Below are 15,791 nucleotides of genomic sequence, written 5' to 3'. Positions count from 1 at the left end.
AGAAGAAAGAAAAAGGCTTCAGAAATCACTCTGAAGGAACTGATATAATTAAGATGATGGCATATAAAAGAATGAGAAATCTATGGAAAAACCAGTCACTGTGTGTGTGTGCGTGTGTGTGTGTGTATGTGTGTGTAAAAAGGAGAGAGAGAGAAAGAGAAAGAGGTAGAGTACATGCAAATATTTCTGGAGTCTGATTTCTCTCCTGACCCTATGGGTATTTGTGCTGGTGGAGCTAAGAAATTGGAAGTTATTTTCAAATTTATATTTTTTATTTTAATATAATTATAAGTTCTTTCTAGTTGCCCTGCTTCTTTGAGGCCTATTTAATGCAAAAGATGCTTTTACTATGTAAAGTTTTGGAATGTATTTTATCTTGTCTATATTAATTAGTCAACTCCCTAAAGATAACTTTAGTATGCTTACTTCAGTGTTTATTGACATAACCACCATTGGAATAGTGGTTATATATTAGATTAAAAATCTGTGACTGGAAACTTATTTACCAATAAAAGAATTTCATATAGTCAAGCTGGGTATGCTGCTAAAACCAGAAATGTGGGCATAACTGTTCACCCTCCCTCACCTGCAAGCCAACTACGCCCCCAAGTTCGGTGGATTCTCCTTCTGAAATGCCTCTTGCATGTCTCTCTACCTCACTCTTCCCACTGGCATTTTCTTGGCATTGCAATACACATAACAATCACTATCTCATTCATCATTCTTTCCTCTCCATCTGAGCATGATTGATTTTTTGGGCCGATTGTTCTCTGTTATGGGAGGCTGTCCTGGGCATTGTAGTATGTTCTGCAGCATCCCTGGCCTCTTCTCACTGGATGCCAGCAGCACTCACCCCCCCTCCACTGGGGCAACCAAAAATGTCTCCAGGCACCGTCACATGGTCTTGGGGGTCACGGTTGTCTCCGCTGAGACCCACTGCTCTAATCCATTCTCTGCAATGCTGATGAAAGAATCTTCCTCATGCACAACTTTGATCATGTGCTCTCCCTCTTCATTAAAAAAATAAAATAAAAACCCAACCCAAACCAAACAAACAAAAAAGGCCACACCTTTGGTGATTGCCCATTGTATACAGCAGTGACATCCAAAATGGGATGTGTGCAGTTCAGGAAGAAAATATTTGAATTTCTGGTTAGACTGATTTTTAATCTTATCCTTTTTAATTCCTAATTACATAATATACTTGTGTATAACAAAGTAGACAATAAGTGGTATTTGTAAACTGGTATTATAAAGTGCATAAAATGCTGTCAGTGTAGTATTTAATATATACATTATATATATATTTACATATACATACCAATGTATGTATGTAATTGCACATTCACCTACATAATTCTGTCTACCTATATACACAAAAACGCACACACACAGGAACATAGTTCTATCTGCTGGATAGAGGCCACTCTCCAAAGTGTGCACCCAAAACCCTTCATGGGCCGGCTCCAGCCTTCTCAGTTCGGATGATCCTCCACCTCCTACACTCAGAGTCGTTGTGAAAAGGCCTTGCACAACCTGCTCCGCACCTTCCTACACCAATGCTTTGCTGACCTGCCTCCCCTGCTCCTCCTGTTACCTCTTATCCTTCCCTCCATCCACAGCCTTCAGTGTCCCTCTCAAATGTCATCTGCTCTGGGGATCTTTCCCATCCCTGGCAGAGCCATCATTTCTTCCAGCAGGCTTCCACGTTCCCTGTGCAAACACCATTCCTCCCTGTGAGCACTAATGCTGTCTCTCGCAGCTTCTGCAACCAGGGGCCTGTCTTTCCTGCCACAGTGTGAGGTGTGTGTGGGTTGGAGCCTCGTGTGAATCATCAGTGTGCTCTCAGTGCCTGAGAGAAAGGCTGGAGAGTAGTGGGTGCTCAGTGTCTTTCTTGAAGAAAGTAATTAAAGGGAATAAGAATTTTCTATTTGTCACAATTATTCAATGTTCATATTCTTGCAATCATAGACTAATACATAAAAATAGCATGAATGGAGATGGTCATTTTCTTCTTTCTACCTTTTCAGCCCCACAGGCTGACAGCAGACTGGTTAGCCAGTGAAATACATTGAACTAAAATGGAAATTCTGAAGGGAATTTATCACACTACCTGTATAAATCTGTGAACTACAAATCATGTTTTTTGCAAAGCTGGTACCGTTTTTGAACCAATATCACTTACAGCACTCCTGTGTTAATGCCACGTTGTTAGCATTTCCGTGGACTGTGCCAAATATGGTCGCCCATCCACTAGTGTCACCTGTGAAGTGGTGATTGACATGTGTCAGTTATTCTAGAAATCCAATACCATATTACAAAACAAAATCTGATAATGAAATTAAATTAAAAATTTATTTAAGTAATAGAATGATTGATATTTTAAATACATAAATAGGGAGAAAAAATTAGGCAAACATCTGTGGGGGTTCTCTTTTTTACAATGATGAATATTTCAAATTTATGTATCATAAAATATATCGTGCAAATATATAATTGTTTTACATAAATATAAATGTCTTGAAAAATATCCTATTTCTAATACTGACATTTTAAATGTTTGACTTGAATTTTGAAGATCTCACAAGAAAATATAATCTGGATTTTATTTTTGACATGTGCATACTCCTGCATAAATATACATTGACACATACTTGATAGATGTATTGAGTTCTGATAAAATTTATGTCACCTGACCTTTCTAATAAACAAAAACAAAGTTCTTCTTAATAAAGGTTTTTAAGTCCTGTTGAGGAAAATAACATTTTCTCAGTTTGTCATATGTTAATATCAATTTGTCATATGCCAGTTTGTCATATGTAAATATGATTTGTTGATTTATCAAATTTTCTTCTCTTTTTGTGATAAATTATATTTTTTAAAAAGGAGGCCTAATTTTGAAGTACCATATGCTATAAAAATTATAAGATATGCATTATAATGTATGATACTGATGTTCACCCAAATAGATAAGTAAATTTAAATAATTGCTCACAGGCTCCTTTGATCCCAGCATCTTTAATTTATTTCTATTTCCTATTAATATCCTCAATGATTCTACTATGATGCTCCTTCACATGCATTATTTAATTTGTGTTCAGAACATCCTCATGAAGTAGATAAACACTCATGGACTCTGATTCTCATGCAGCAAAGAGGAAAAGCCAAGAATTTGAGTAACTTGACCATTGGCATCTAGAGAGCTGCCCCCAAAACTGAGCATTGATTAACTGCCTAGTGTGTACTATACTGTTCTAAGGTCTAGTGACAATAAAACAAATAAGACTCAGGCCTATTTTCGTGGAATTCCTGTCCAAGAAGAGAAATACAGTGAGGAGGAGATAGGGCAGCCTACTTAGTGCAGTTGCACTGAGACACCCTGGATGCTGTGGCAACACCCATCCTAGACCAGTGATACAGGTTCAGGGTGGCCAGGGAAGCCCTCTTGGAGGAGGGGATACTTGAACTGGGTTCTGAAGGATGAGTAGGAGTGATCTCCGGGAAGTGTGGGCAAAGGCCATTTCCATCAGAGGGAAGCATGTCTGAGTACTCAGGGGCAGCACAGCAGATTCTAGAGACAGATGCTTGGTGTTCCCAGGCTTTGCTGCCCCTCTTTGATGGGTGGTTGGGCAGTGCCAAAGAGAGGTAGCTCCATGTGGCAGAAAACACAAGGGATTCTTTCAGATTCAGATCTGGGTTCTAGAGTCTACTCTGTCACTAACTAGACACGTCCACCACTCTTGCAGTTTCCTCTAGAGAACAATAGGTAGGTTAGAGTAGATAATATATACGTCTCTCTCTATAGACCTAAACTTGGCCTGTAAGGCCCTATGTGATCTGGCCTCTGCTTACACCTTCGTCCTTTATTTATATCCTCTTTCTGTTCAAACCACACTGGCTTCTCTCTCTGTCCCTCAAACACATCATTTGTTTCATTCAGCCTCAGGGCCTTTGCACTTGCAGTTTCTTTTGCTGGAATTCTGTTCCTCCCGAATATTTTGTGCTTCCTTTCTTTTTTTCATTTAGTTCTTAGCTCAAATGTCATTGTCTTAAAAAAGTTTTCTCTAGTTACATCCCTAAAGTATCCCTTCTCCCTCCAAGTCACTTTCTATCTCATTATCCTGTTTCATTTTCTTCATGGTACTTACCACTCTCTGAGACAAATTTACTTGTGTACAGATTTGTCGGCGTCTTGGTTCACATTGTCTGTGCGAATTCCACAAGGTCAAGACCCTTGTCTCCCTCCAGCCCACTGTGTCCCAGTGACTTGGAGCTCCCAGCCCAGAGTGGGCACTCAGTATAGGTCTGCTCAATCAATTAATTTTCTAGATGGGCCCATTCACACTTTGTGGATATTCTTGCAGCAAAACCAAATTACCAGCCATAAGGAAGTAGTCATAGGAAGCCCCTTAAAATTAAAATGTGAATACCCAAGTAGATTTTAAAATGTAATTTCAATTTTTATAAATGATAACATTTTATAATACTGTATTTCTGATTTGAGCACCCTGTCTATATGAAAATTCATTGCATCGTCACAAATAAATTGAGGGGTAATTATTTTCATTACAAAGAATGCGCCTATAGGACACCCAGTTGGCTCTCCAAGTTCATTACATAAAGTCTTTATCCAACCTGCCCACAGTTTTGGGGAGTTCATAGAGCAGGCAGGCGGCAGAGTGGGAACACAGCGGGCACTCACCACAGTTCTCCTCGTCTGCCCCGTTCCCACAGTCATCCTCACCGTCGCAGTGGAAAGCTCGGGGTAAGCACTTGGTGAGATTCCCGCAGGGAAAATACCCCCTTCGGCACAAAGGAGCGATCGTACTACCTTCAGTCAGTGCGAAATCTATGTGAAAAAGAGGACAAAAATCTCACATAAGAGAAACGAAGCCTTAATATGGCCAAGATCTGTCCATGTTGTCCTACTTAATTTCACAAGAACCCCATGAGTTGAGTTTGCCTGGTGTTATTCTTAATGCACATTTTTTGAGCAATATTCTTAATGGTAGCATTGCAAACAACCATGATCCCACCCAACACCAGCTAGCCCAAGAATGAAAGCAAGGTGAACAAGGTCATAGTAAACAAAACCAAATGTATTGTCCTACTTTGGTATGAAATCAAGGAGTTGTCCACTCTTGGAAACAGAAAGGCAAGACCATAAGCTTCTAGGATCCAACAGATAAATTTATTTACTTATTAATTTTTTATGAGAAGGATTTGAGGTGACATAATAAAAATACATATGCAAAAGGAAAGTTTAGGTGTGAATTAGAGAGAAATCCAGAACCACATTAGAATAAGGGGAGATAGTACTAAGCAAAAATATCTAACACTCGTTGAGTTTGTGGTGTGCCAGGCACTTTGCACAGTGGTTATCTTAGTTAGTCCTTCAACCAGCCTGTGGTTTGGGCGATTTATCCTTCACGTTTCAGAATTAGGGAAGTCAAATATCTTGCCTGCAGTCATTCGTTTGGAAAGTGACACAGGTTGGGTTTGAGTCATCCCTCTGACACCAGAGGCCACTCTTAACCATTGTGCTACGAGGATACCAATCGAATCCGGAACCTGAATTTCAAAGATCATAAGTCCTCAATGAGGGTCAGTTAAAAATAATCTTCTTATGTAGGGTACACAAGAGAAGACCCATGAGAGTTGAATAACTACTGGGTTCAATGAGAGAGTAAAGAAAGGAAATATAATTAACATTTACAAAAGTACTATATCTATGGGTAGCATGACCAACACAATTCCAGAAGTTTATATGTAAGAGACGTTCTTTCAGTTTTGGGAGAGTACTTTCCAGAAAACAAAGAGATATGTTTGTAAATTGACTAGTAAAATTATTGAAGTCATATATTTTTTAAAAAGGAATTGAGGCTGAAACTTCGCAGACATTGATTTAAGGTGAGTGTAGACACGGGGATGGCTATATTTCATCATGACTCATGGAAGGGAGCAAAGGGTGTTGGCAAAGTGCTCCTAACCACGTCACCAAACGTTGACATCATGACCAGGAATTTCCTTGGGTCTGTGAGGGGAATGATTTTTTTTTTTTTAATGTAACAGAAGGATAGGGAACAAATGTTCATGGAGCATCATCTACTTTGTGCTGAGTATTTCCTTGTTACTTTATTTAATGTTAATGGCAACTCTGTATGGTTGGTATTATTGCCTCCAAATAATGTTTAGGAAGTGACTTCTACTCTGGTTTTGAGGAAAATGTCCTTGGAGGTCTGGGTTCTTCAAGTAAATGCTGCCTTGTAGAATGATGTCCTCCCCCCAAGCCCCTCAGGGGACTCTCCTAAAGCAGGTAGCACCTCCTGGCCCTCATTGTTTAACAAATGATGCCGCTTGTTAGAGGGCAAAAGTTTGAGTTTGGGCACTAAAGCTATGGCTCAATTACAAGTGCATGTTAGGCTTTTAGTGATATCATCTGAGAGGATAAGTGGATTATTTGAGCTTCAGTGGTTTAGTTCTGATGAATTTGAACATCCCCAAGCACAGGACAGCAGAGCATCAGGTGGAAAGATGCACACTCCTTCCCTGACTGAGGAGGAAGCCTCAGAGCACGGCTTTGGGATGTTTTCTACCCGCTGCTTTTTTGTTCTTACAAAAGCAAAAACTATTTTCTCTGCTATTGCTGCCATGGTGGATGAAAGATTTACTATCAGCCCCCATGCATAAGACCAGTCAAGTCTGTGACTATTTCAGGCAGACTTCTCTGCTGCATGGCGCTGGGGCTGTCTTGTTAAGCCTGTTCACTCAGGGAGAGGCATTCTGAGTCATAGATTTCAAAATCCCTTAACTTCCTGCTTGTAAAGATTTCTATAGAAGGCAGATTTATGAAAACTAGTAGTCCTCCTGTGTTTGGAACATGAATGAGTGGGAGTCAATATATCTTTGTGTTGTGACTTTGAAATTTTTTTAAGACAGTAACTCACAATTAGAAATAAATTTTGTGTCACAATCCAGCATACACCCAGACATACCCGTGCAGCCCTCACACACTCACACACACACTCCCCACTCACACACTCCCCCTCCACAACCTCCCCACACCCTACACACACAACCACATACACCCACATACACCAGCACACACCCACACATTCACTCGCAAACGTCCACGCATCCACACACCCACACACACCCACACATGCCCATACACCAGCACACACTCACCCCCCACACTGACCCACATACCCACCCACACACCCCACACACCCACACCCACATCCACACATTGGAAACAAAACTTATTGAAAGATTACTTACCTTTTACTCTGTGGGATGAACTCTGATCATTACTATTCTCTCTCACTCACTTGAAAAGGGATCACAAGCCACTACATTGATGTCATGATCCACCGATGGGATGTGACCCACTATTTGAGAATACCCGTTGGTGCTAATGCACTCCGGAGACCATCAGACCTGGATTAGAATTCTCTCTGCCACTCACTAGCTGTGTGGCCTCCAGCAAGCTACTTAACCTCTTTAAACCTCAGTTTCCTGATATTTAAAATAGAATTAATGACAATGCCTCCCTTGTGTGTATGCTTTGGGGACTAGACAAGCAAGTGCTCGTGAAGTGCTAGGAGCACCTGGCCCACCGTCACCCTGGGTAAATGTTGGCCCTTAGGGAATTTCTACACCAAGTAAGAAAATAGAACTTACAGAGGGAATCTCTATGTAAAACAGAAGCTTGTTGTGTCTTAGCATTTCATGATTTTTTAAATGTGACTTCTATGAAACATATAAAAGGGACTATCGTTTAATCTTTCTCCACTTCATCTGATTCTATCTTAAAAGCCACATGAACATACATGATTTTCATTTTAAGCAGCCTCAGGTCTCTTTCAAAAGCTGACGGAGGGTTGTAAATGATAAACAATGAAAATGTCCTCTCGACCTCCTGACAATAATATTTTCTCAATGTTTAGAAGACGTGATTAAGCATTTGATAAAAGAGAATTTGGAAATAAAAAGCTGAGGCTGTGTGAGTAAGATCTTTTAAAGGTGATATCTTGGGTTTCCTTCCGGGGTTTTTCACGAAGATAACCGTGAGTTCTTCGAGGGCCGGACCTCACCAAATGCCCATCTCACAGGTGCACATGCACTTAAAGGCAGAGGCAGACAGTCAACTGTCACAGAAGAGGATCATTTCCTTTTCCCTCAAAAAAGAATTGAGTTGCATCTAGCAAGTGTGGGCAAAGCAAGATGAAGGGAAGGACTGACCATGTACAAATAGAATCTGCCAATTGCATTTCTCATAATTCTCTATTTTTCACCCCAGAGAAAGGTCTTCCAGAAGACATTTCAAAATATAACTTTTATGTGAAATATAGTCCCTACCCCTTGTTCTCTGTGCCCTAAATCCTTATTGTCTAACTTAGTGTCTTCCTTGGTGCTCAATAATTTTTTAAATGGACAAATAAATTAATGAGTCATTTAGGAATTTTAAAAAAAGGACTAGAAGGAAGAGCCCTTTTCAAAATTTAAGCTTCCTAAAGGAGACTAATGTTGTTATTTTGATGACAAAATACTGTTTAGTCTTCAACACACTTAATTTATCATTCTGCTCTGTCAGTATACAATTTAAAAAATAATTAAGAACTCCTGCTGTGTTTGGCACGTCCTGAAAAAGAATCCCTGTCTGCAGAAAGCATATTCTGCTGTCTGTTCTCCCTGCCATCTGTGGAAGTGGAGACAGTTTTTATTGAAACTTGGGGATTATAAAAGTGAGGATGCCTACATCGCAGCAATGTTGATAGCTTCTGCAGCAGTTTCCATGGGACCCCTGCCAAATACACAGCCGAGGGGAGGTTCGAACATATGAAAGGGAATTGCTCAGTAATAGTCCTTCCTCTGTCTTCTGGTCCATATCCTGGATGCGTCTATGAAAAGGGATTTTAAAATGACTTTTGATAGCCTCATGCAGCCAACTGGACTGCTGCCTGAGGATATTTCTTGCTTCCTTCCAACACTTTCCCTGGGTTAGCGGTAAACAACAGGTGAGAACGATGTTTTAGTTCCTCAGTTCAGGAATCGATGGAGTCTTTGCTTTCTCTGGTTCTCTGCCAATCGTAGTCCTACATGAAGCTGAAAAAAAAAGCCTGTGTCCTCTTCGTCCAGTGTTCTGGCTGAGACCTCCCACACTAATGCCAAAGATGACAAGATGACAACTCCATGGCCCTGGCAGAGCACTGGGGACACTGGCCAAGGAGGCCACTTCCCAGAGTGCAGCACTCCTGGGGGCATTCAAGTCAATTGAGATGACATTGTCACCGAGGAAGGCGGTGGTGCTGCTGGGTGACTAGAAATCGCAGATGAAGCCTGTGCCATTGACTCTAAAGAGCCAACTAACTGCAGCACCAGAAAAAATATTCATTGAACATCCAGGGAATGTTAACTGAGTACCTACTGTGTGCCAGGCTTGATGTCAGTCAACAAGACAGACAACATCCATTCCTACCTGGCACTCAGGTACTGGGATCTCTGCGGGAACAGCAACACCATTCTGGGCAGCTCCCGTGAGAGGCAAAGGTGAATCCAGTTCCATTCCAAGTCCACCTGCCCAAAGCCCCCCACTTCTGTGGAGAGTCTTGAGTTTCACTCAAAGCCCACCTTGCGGGGTAGATGTTTTATTGTTTGAAGGAAACTAGGAAAGACTTTCTAAAAAGGCTTTTATGTGAAGGTGGGTGGAGATAAATTGGTCTCTTGGTTTTGTTTTTTTTAAAAAAAACTTGGAAATCTTACACTTTTATGCCACTGTTTGGTCCTCCCTGCCCCTACAGTATTGCTGGGCCACATCAGTCATCATACAGGATTCTGATCCAGTTTTATTCACACAGTTTTATTATTTACCCCCATCTTCTTCCCATTTCAAAGATTCCTGCCTTAGCTGAATTTCTCTAAACCCCTATTTTTTCAGTGTTCTTCTGGAACAAACCAACCAGCAGCTCATGCCGGTGAAAGCCCATCAGAACTCTACATGCAGATTTTCTGCAGGAAATTTTACCCTATCTCCCTCTTCCGATGATTGCCTGATGTTTGAACAGACAGATTTGCAGAAAGGGCGCCTAAGTTTGTGGAGCAGAGTATAAGCACAACACATTTTGATTTAAATTGGTAAAAAGAATTTCGAGTTACCAACATCATTGTCAGCAGGGATGGATTTCAGCCCCACATGCCCCTTGCTGGGTGCCTTTGTGTGGGTCACAAACTGAATGCTGGGCCCTTGATGGGTTATAAGGGATTTAAGAAAACAAGGAAGACTTCTCTTCCAAAAGTATTTCTTCTGCCCACTGGTAAACTGCCTAAACTTCACTTTTAGAGATGCATTCTTTTAGGTTAAAAATCTTATCGTTTTGTATTTAAATACCCCATCTTATTCTGCATGATGTGAGAGATGACCTTCTTCCTAAAACTTGCCTGAAGACAGAGAACTCAGAGAACGAACAGTGGGGCGGGCGAAGACCATGGGAGGTGACTGTGGAGCAGGCAGACAAGCTGACGCCTGATGGAGCTTGGCAGGGAAAATGTGGAACGGAGAGAAAGTGATACCTTTATTTATTAACGTCTCTCTTCTGATTCCTGTCTGATTTGTTGACTGCTCTGTCTCAAGGAACTGTTACCATTCTTCTTGGGATTCTCCAAGAGTCCTACCCCTCCACCATGTGCACATACACAGGCGGATGCTCAGGGATTCACACAGACTCGCAGCTGCTTGCCAACGGTTTCACTTTCCCTTGGTTTGCTCGCTGACCAAAGCGGGTGGGACCTGAGTTGTCAGAGAATCTCCTCCCACTCCCACCAGGTTCCAGGGAGCCTCCTGGACCCTGGAGGTCTGGGAGTCTGTCGGGGAGCCTGCATGGCCTGAGCTTCACCTACCCATTCTCCGTGGGGTGATTGGAGAAGGACCTGGAACGTGTAGGAGGCCAGCTTCGCTCTAGAACATTCTGGGAGCCTCACCCCAGTCCTGTACAAGCAACTGTAAACACCTGGGGATGAGTAAAGGCATAGAAGGGGCCGGCTAGAATTGGTCCACCTCAGACTTTCTTCCACCATAGTGGAGGCCCTACCCCAGACAGAGGTCTCCCAGCCCATGCTGATCTGAGGGCTCCTTCCAATGGGCCCCTACCCCAGGTTCTCTTCTCCAGCCATGGTGTAGGGAGCAGGAGTAGAAACAGACAGGATATTCCTTAAAATGCTACCGTGAAGACAAAACAAAACAAAACAAAAACAAAACCCAAAAACAAAAATTTCCATCAACTTACAAATTTTTTTTTAATTTTAATTTTAATTTTTATTTTTTTTAGAGACAGGCTCTCTCTCTGTCACCCAGGCTGGAGTGCAGTGGTGGCACAGTCATAGCTCACTGCAACCTTGAACTCCTGGGCTCAAGCAATCCTCCTGCCTTACCCTTCCAAGTAACTAGTACTATAAGCGTGCACTGTCTCTACTATATTTTGTAGAGACAGGGTCTTGCCATGTTGCCCAGACTGGTCTCAAACTCCTGGTCTCAAGCAATCTCCTGCATCAGCCTCCCAAAGTGCTGGGATTACAGGTTTTAGCCACTTCGCTCTGCCTCAACTTGCAAATTAACCTGCATCCAAGACTGCTGCATATGTCCAGGCAGGACAAACCTCCCACAAGTTTGGGGTGTTGTTCACATAGACTGCTTGTGCAGAGCCGTATGGAAATTGCACAGTCCTGGTCCAAGGCCCTGGATGCTCCTTTTAGGATGCACAAAGGATGGAGGTCTCCCTTCTCATCCATAGTAAAGCCTCCCATCTGTGTTCTACACTCCACTTGACCTCTTTTCTCACACTCTTTCATTAATCATTTCCTTTCTTTCCTATAGTTTCAATATCTCTATTTCTCCACTGTATTTTTAACAATAATCTTATTCAATCAGCTCTCATCTTCAAAATAATCAAATAAACCAATCAGCCAAGCCAAATCCTGTTATATCCACATGCCTCTAGAACTGACACACTCTTCTCCCCGTCACAATTAAATTTCTCAAAAGTACCATACAAGTCAATAATATCTCCATTTTCTTACTACCCTTTCATTCTTAAATCCACAGCTTCCAGTCTTGGCCTTGCTACTCCACTGAAATTCTTCTCATCAGAATCATTAGCGTCCCTTTTTTGACTAAATCCAACAGTTATTTTACAGTCCTGATCTTACTTGGCTTCCTGTGGCATTTGACCCATCCAACCACGTTCACCAAGTTGAAAGCTTTTTGCCCTTGGCTTTGTGATGTCTCACTGCCCTGGTTTACTTCCCCTTCCTTGTTTTCTAAAGGTTCCTTTCCTCCTCTTCTTGTTCTTAATTCATCAGCTCCTTTTTCTTTGTCAATATCCTGAATGACACTGATGTGCATTAGGTCAGAGGTTTCCAGGTTTTGCATTTCTTAGACCAAAAAAGGACTCAAAGAATTTAGAGGGACTTGCAAAAAGTTGCTAATATTTTAGTTTGTCAAATAAAGACATGTTTTAAAAACCCCTAAGTTGCCATGCATTTTAATATTATTTTATAAGAAACATAGTTAGACATTAGAGAGAACATATCCATAGAAGAAAAGACAATCCTTTCAAAGGAATACATGTAGCTTTATGAAGAATGAACTAACTTATGTATGCTCATGATCGGATGAGACTTTCGTTGCTGACAGCAGTGTTTGGAACCATGTGTGAGAAAACGGAATCTGGCAATGTGACCAGAATACTTTTGGGAGGTTAGCCCTCCGTTCTCTAACTTAGAAATATTTTCTCCCAGTTTGTCATTTGTCTTTAACTTTGCTTAGGAGTGGCTCCAGAGATGAAACTGAGCCTTGTGTATCAGATCCTGACTTTAAAATAATTATTCACCACTATACAATATATACATGTAAAGAACTTCCACTTGTATCCCCTAAATCTATTCAAATAAAAAATAAAATAAAATAACTATGCAAACTAAATATACAAGGTAACTCACTTGATTTAATGAAGGTATCTATAAAAACTGACACCATATAATATATTTAACAGTGAGTTTTCGAAGACTTTCCCTTTGACATTGGAACCAGGACAATGATGTCCACTATTACTGTATGTATTCATTATTGTACTGAAGGACTTAGCCAATGCAGTTAAGCAAGGAAAGTAAATCAGTGGTATAAATACTGGGAGAGAAGAAATAAAACTGTGATTATTCATGGCTGGTATGACTATGAACATAAAAAATCCAAAATAATAAATTATTAGTATTAGTGAGTTTAGCAAGCCTTCTGCAAAGTCAATTGTATTTTTATATATCAGCGACGAACAATTAGAAAATGAGATGTTTAAAAAACACATCTTATACTATAGCATCTACAGTGTTATATATTGAGGCATAAATCTAGCAAAAATGTACACAAAACTTATGTAAAGTATATACTATTATTGAGAGACATAAAAGCCCTAAATAAATGGAAGACAATATTATAAAGATGTTAATTCTTTCCCCAAATTGATCTATAGGTTAAAACAATCTCATTAAAAATCCTAGGGGTTATGGAGAAGTGGATTCTCATAGGCATGTATAAATGCAAAGGGACACAAACAGCCAGGCCAGTCTTGGGGAAGGAGACAGGTGAGAGAACTTGTTACCTGTGCAGCGAGACTTACCATAGTGGTATGAGAATTCAGGCAGTGTGACTTGGTGCAAAGACTGAAAAATAGGCCAACAAATAGAATAGAAAGTTTGGAAAAAGACAGACAGAGCCATGAACATTTGCACTGCAGAGCAGTGTGGGAAGGTGATAAGTAATTCCAGGTGGGTATGAAAGGTGAAATAATAGAGTTTCTGGAGAATAATGTAAGAGAAAATCTTTATGACCATGGGGTAGAGATCTTGAGGAGAATACAAAAAAGAAAAGCCAAACAAAAGCACTACTCATGGAAGAAAGATATCTAAATTACAATATATTAAAATTAAGGACTTCTATTTAAAACAAAGAAAAAGTAATCGTTAAGAGAGTGTAAAGGCAAGCTGCAGGGTAGAAGACATTTGCAAAGGGCCTGTAATGAGAACGTACACAGACATCCTACAAATCAATAAGGAAAAGGTTAGCAGTAAACAGAAAAATGGGCAGGAGACTTGAATAGGTACTGAATAAAAGAGGATATCCAAATGGCTACAAATATCTGAAAAGGTATTAAATCTAATTCATAATCAGGGAAATGCAAATTAAAACCACAATAAGATATCACTACAGATTAGTAGAATGAGTATAATTTTCTTTTTTTTAAACCCAATGCTACACTATTTGGTGAGGATATGAAGCTATGCAAGCTGTCATACACTGGTGGGAATGTTGATTGGAACAGCTGCTTTGCAGAACAGTTTGTCATCATCTCCTAAACTCAAAGCTTTGCAAACGCTGTGAGTCAGCAGTTTTACTTCTAGGTATGCCCACAGAAATGCATGCACATGTGCACCAAGAAGCTCATACCAGAATATTCACAGAAGCATTATTCACAGTAGGCCCAAACTGGAAACACCCCAAATGTTTTTGAAAATTAAAGTGGCTAAAATTGTGTGGCATGTTCCTCAACGAAGACGATATTGTCTTGAAAACGAACAAACTAAGGCATCCAAAGTGATTTCAGATCAAGTACAACCAGTGGATAGTTCTCCATTACTTTTTACAATTATCTTGTATTCAGTTAGGAAAACATTCCTGGAAGCCCTGATCTTAAGATAATACGATATTGAGATTTTAACATATGCTCTGTATCTAAAATGCAATTTTTCTCCTTTCCCACTTCCTCTTTCTTTGATATTCATCTCAGAAGTCATTTCTGTGAAAACTTTATTGACACTTTCCAAGACCGCTCCAGAGTACAAAATTTCTCTTTTTCATACCAAACCATCATGTACATTACTCTATTGTAGTATTTATTGCTCATTTATAATTACAGATATTTTCTTTTTTCCCATAGTTCACTGTACCCCATTAAAGAAATTTATTTTATCAATTTTGATTCTTCCAATGGCTAGAAAAGTTCTCAGTTCTTAGTGCACAGCAAAGGCCTCAAAAATTGTTTTCTAAACTTAATTAACATTTTCGGGAATAGCTATGTCGTTTCTATAAGTGAGTCACATCTGCCTAAATCCCTATATGTGGGAGTTGGAAGCACACAGGTACCTTGATGGCCATCCATGTCAGAAGCTAAGGCCACACTTGGGGGTACACCTGTTGACTGTGATATGAATGTGGGTTAAGTACATATGGAAGTTTTATGCTCATTTTCCTTTTTAATTTGTCTTACATCAATACATCAGGTATTTTTTTTTTTATATTGACATTTGTGCTTAAAGCCATCTACTATGGAAGAGGAGAGGTGGCTAGGCCTCTCCTAATTTTCTGGTGGATTCTATGTAGGTTGGGGTAATGTAGCTCACATTAGTATGGAAAGCGGGTCATAGCACAGGTCATTACCACATGCTTTATTCTTTACAAAACTTACAATTCACACGTATAATGGGCAAAAATAACATAGCATTTGTGAAACCCTGTGCTGTTAGAGAGGCCAGCTTATTTTTTCCAAGCAAATAATTTTAGCTTTAGTTATTACAGTAAGAGCAGCATTTTAAAGTGGGAAACAGAAAATAGCTATAAAGGAAATGGCTTTGAATAAGAGAACAGAGTTTTTCAGTAACACTCAGTGTAGGTTATTATCCTTTTCCTGCCTATAAGAAAGTTTATATAAAGACTGTCATCTCGGCCGGGTGCGGTGGCTCAC

At 40.2% G+C, this 15,791-nt stretch overlaps 1 protein-coding gene across 2 annotated transcripts in view; it reads right to left on the bottom strand.

Annotated features, from left to right (window-relative positions):
• Positions 1–15,791, bottom strand: part of RXFP2 (relaxin/insulin-like family peptide receptor 2) — a 56,510-nt gene that overhangs the window by 34,178 nt on the left and 6,541 nt on the right. For both annotated transcript variants that reach the window (XM_012642137.1, XM_012642138.1), the window contains exons 2-3: positions 4,703–4,849; positions 2,186–2,263 (exon numbers count right to left, since the gene is read on the bottom strand). In XM_012642137.1, coding sequence (XP_012497591.1) covers positions 2,186–2,263; positions 4,703–4,849 — 225 coding nt within the window. The remainder of the gene's footprint in view (positions 1–2,185; positions 2,264–4,702; positions 4,850–15,791) is intronic.

This window comes from Propithecus coquereli, unplaced genomic scaffold, assembly GCF_000956105.1.
Source record: "Propithecus coquereli isolate 6110/MARCELLA unplaced genomic scaffold, Pcoq_1.0 Scaffold175, whole genome shotgun sequence".
NCBI classification, from domain to species: Eukaryota; Metazoa; Chordata; class Mammalia; order Primates; family Indriidae; genus Propithecus; species Propithecus coquereli.
The sequence above is the reverse complement of the archived record's forward strand: the minus strand, read 5'-3'. Positions and strand labels throughout refer to the sequence as shown.